General features: G+C 37.7%; 1 protein-coding gene across 1 annotated transcript in view; it reads left to right on the top strand.

The window, feature by feature from the left end:
* The window catches only part of LOC107567570 (WD repeat-containing protein 62-like), a 47983-nt gene that overhangs the window by 15278 nt on the left and 29696 nt on the right, over window positions 1-3009 (top strand). Inside the window, exons 9-10 of the mRNA XM_016253260.1 lie at window positions 1757-1946; window positions 2035-2118. Coding sequence (XP_016108746.1) covers window positions 1757-1946; window positions 2035-2118 — 274 coding nt within the window. The remainder of the gene's footprint in view (window positions 1-1756; window positions 1947-2034; window positions 2119-3009) is intronic.

The raw sequence follows: 3009 nt of genomic DNA, 5'->3' as shown, positions 1-3009 counted from the left end.
AGCAAAGGGTCTGAATATTTAGGACCATGTGATATTTCAGTTTTTCTTTTTTAATAAATCTGCAAAAATGTCAACAATTCTGTGTTTTTCTGTCAATATGGGGTGCTGTGTGTACATTAATGAGGAAAAAAAATGAACTTAAATGATTTTAGCAAATGGCTGCAATATAACAAAGAGTGAAAAATTTAAGGGGGTCTGAATACTTTCCGTACCCACTGTATATATCGTGATTCACGCAATACACACTACAATCTCAATTAGGAGTGTCAATGGTAATGCATTGCGACATTGCGTGAATCGGAGGTAAAAAAATTATATAAGTACTGTTCAGTTTCTTGCACAGACCGATCGTTTTGTGTCTTTACACATCAATGTATCATCACGAGCCGCAGGGTTTAATTTGGTTTTGTTTGGTTTTGTTTTTTACTCTCAAAGCCGTGATTCCCATTCAGTTCCTTTATAAGACTGACAGACTGCAACGCTTTGTGTTAAAAATCTCTGTTTGTGTTCTACTGAAGAAACAAAGTCACCTACATCTTGGATGCCCTGGGGGTAAGCAAATAAACATCACATTTTCATTTTTGGGTGAACTATCCCTTTAACACTGAATTTTTTTAAACATTCTAGCAGACATTATACCAACAAAGCACAATTTAAATTAATAAATTAGTAAAATAATGTTTTTGGCCATTTTTGAGACTTGAAGCAGGCATGTAATTTTTACTGTACAAATAAAGGCAGCCTTGCTGAACATTAGAATATAATGCAGATCACAATTTGAACACTGTGTGAATGTTATAATAAATGTATTAATAAAGCTGTTGTAGGGTAATTATTATCATCATTATTATTGTCTTAACTTTTTATTTTATTTTACAGAACGACAGTAAAATGACAATACTATCATTTGTTGACGTAGTTGTTGCTTTTTCTCTGCTTTTATTTTGGCAGAAACCCGTAGGAAGATCCCAGTGCTTCTTTTTGTTGACAACAGCATGCAGATTTATAAATGATTCTCATTAGGAGTTTGGGAAGATGTTTGTCGCACGTATCACATTGTCACATGCCTTTAAAAAAATTCACAAAAATGTTACTGAGCAACTGACGAGTAACAGTTTTGAGCAGCTTTTCCTCGCGCTTTTGACTTTGAACCCTGGCGCCAGAATACATGTCAGAATACATGCAATTCGTGTGTGCATTAGAACATATAACATTCTGCAGTTTTATAAATCGTTTGAGGTCATTTCGCAATTTCAATCATCATACAGTAACCTAACCACCAGCATTAGCCACCTCTTCTTCTCATCGGAGACATGTGATGCAGCACTAAACAGTCTCTCGCTGTCAGTGCTTTGTGCTTGTAATGATTTCTGCATCTTTCTCTGATTTAAATACTTTCACACTGCCAAAATGTTTGCTGCATAAGTGCGCGCCTCTATTTGATCTCGATTGTTCGGTACATATTATTCGGCCTTTTCACTTATTCGGCCGAATAATTTCGGTTGCCAAATATTCTGTGCATCCCTAATGTAAAGGCAACATATGGCTTAAATCTTCAAATTCCAAATATTAACAAACTATTTTAGAATAAAATAACACTGGTGTGAGTAATGCTGGCAAGATCAATCCATTACCTGAGTTCTTGTGGTTTGAATTAGCTATCTGTATAATGGTTTAAACATATATTTTTTTGTTAAAAACAATATATTAATATCAAATGTTATACATTTTTCTTTGATTAACTCTCTTTTCATAGGCATTTGTTTGGCGCTAACCCAGAAGCACAGTATCCAGATACCCTGGCTTTAACCTTTGACCCTGTGACCAGCCACTTGACGTGTGTGTATAATGACCACAGTGTGTACGTATGGGACGTGCGGGACATTCAAAATGTCGGGAAGGTCTACTCAGCTCTTTACCACAGCGGATGTGTGTGGAGTGTGGAGGTATGTTAGTGACATACCAGCTCATGTTGAGATTATCAGATGAATAATATGCTAGGCCAGTTTATTAATGCATGAATATTCTCGGCAGACCTACCCTGAGCTTGAAGATTCATCTGCGGCGTGTTTTTCACCCAGCTCTTTCCTCACCTGTTCATCCGATAACCTTGCGAAAGTATTCATACCCCATTCATTTTTTCACATGTTATGTTGCTGCCTTATGTTAAACTGCTTTAAATTACTTTTTTCCACATCAATCTACACTCCATACACCATACTGACAAAGCAAAAACAGAATTGTCACAGCTTTGTAAATTTATTAAAAATAAAAAAACTGAAATAAGTATTCAACTAAACTCAACTCAATTAACTAAATATTTCGCTGAAGCACCTTTACAGTCTCAAGTCTTTTTTGTTTAATGCGACAAGCTTTGATCATCATCATTTGGCAATTATCTGCCATTCTTCTCCTCACCTCTTCACCTCTCAAGCTCTGTCAGGTTGGATGGGAGCAAATGCACATTTTCAAGTTTCTCCAGAAATATTTGATTGGGATAAATCCCAGGATCTGGCTGGGCCACTCAAGGACATTCACAGAGTTGTCTACAAGCCACTCTTGCTGTGTGCTTAGGTTCATTGTCCTGTTGGAAGGGGAACCTTCTGCCCAGTTTGAGGTTCTGAATGCTCTGAACTGGGTTTTCATTAAGACCAACTCAATATTTTGGTGCATTGAGCTTATCTTCTACTCTGATGAGTCCCTCGGTCCCTGCCACTGAAAAACAGCCCCACAGCATGAGGCTGCTACTAGCACATTTTACTTTTGGGGTGGTACTCTTCAGGTGATGAGCAGTGCCTGGTTTCCTTTAAACATGATGCTTGGAATTGAGGTTCATCAGACCAGAGGCTCTTGTTTCTCAGAGTCTGAGAGTCCTTTAGCTGTTTTTATGCAAAATCCCAGATCGGTGGAGTGTTGCAGTGATATTTGTCCTTCTCTAGATTTCTCCCATCTGCATATGATCATGGAGCTCCACTAGAGTGACCATCATGGTCTTGGTCACCACTCTAA

The sequence above is a fragment of the Sinocyclocheilus grahami genome, unplaced genomic scaffold (assembly GCF_001515645.1).
Source record: "Sinocyclocheilus grahami isolate Dianchi unplaced genomic scaffold, SAMN03320097.WGS_v1.1 scaffold1170.1, whole genome shotgun sequence".
NCBI lineage: Eukaryota > Metazoa > Chordata > Actinopteri > Cypriniformes > Cyprinidae > Sinocyclocheilus > Sinocyclocheilus grahami.
Note: the sequence above shows the minus strand (reverse complement) of the source record. Positions and strands in the feature narration are given on the sequence as shown.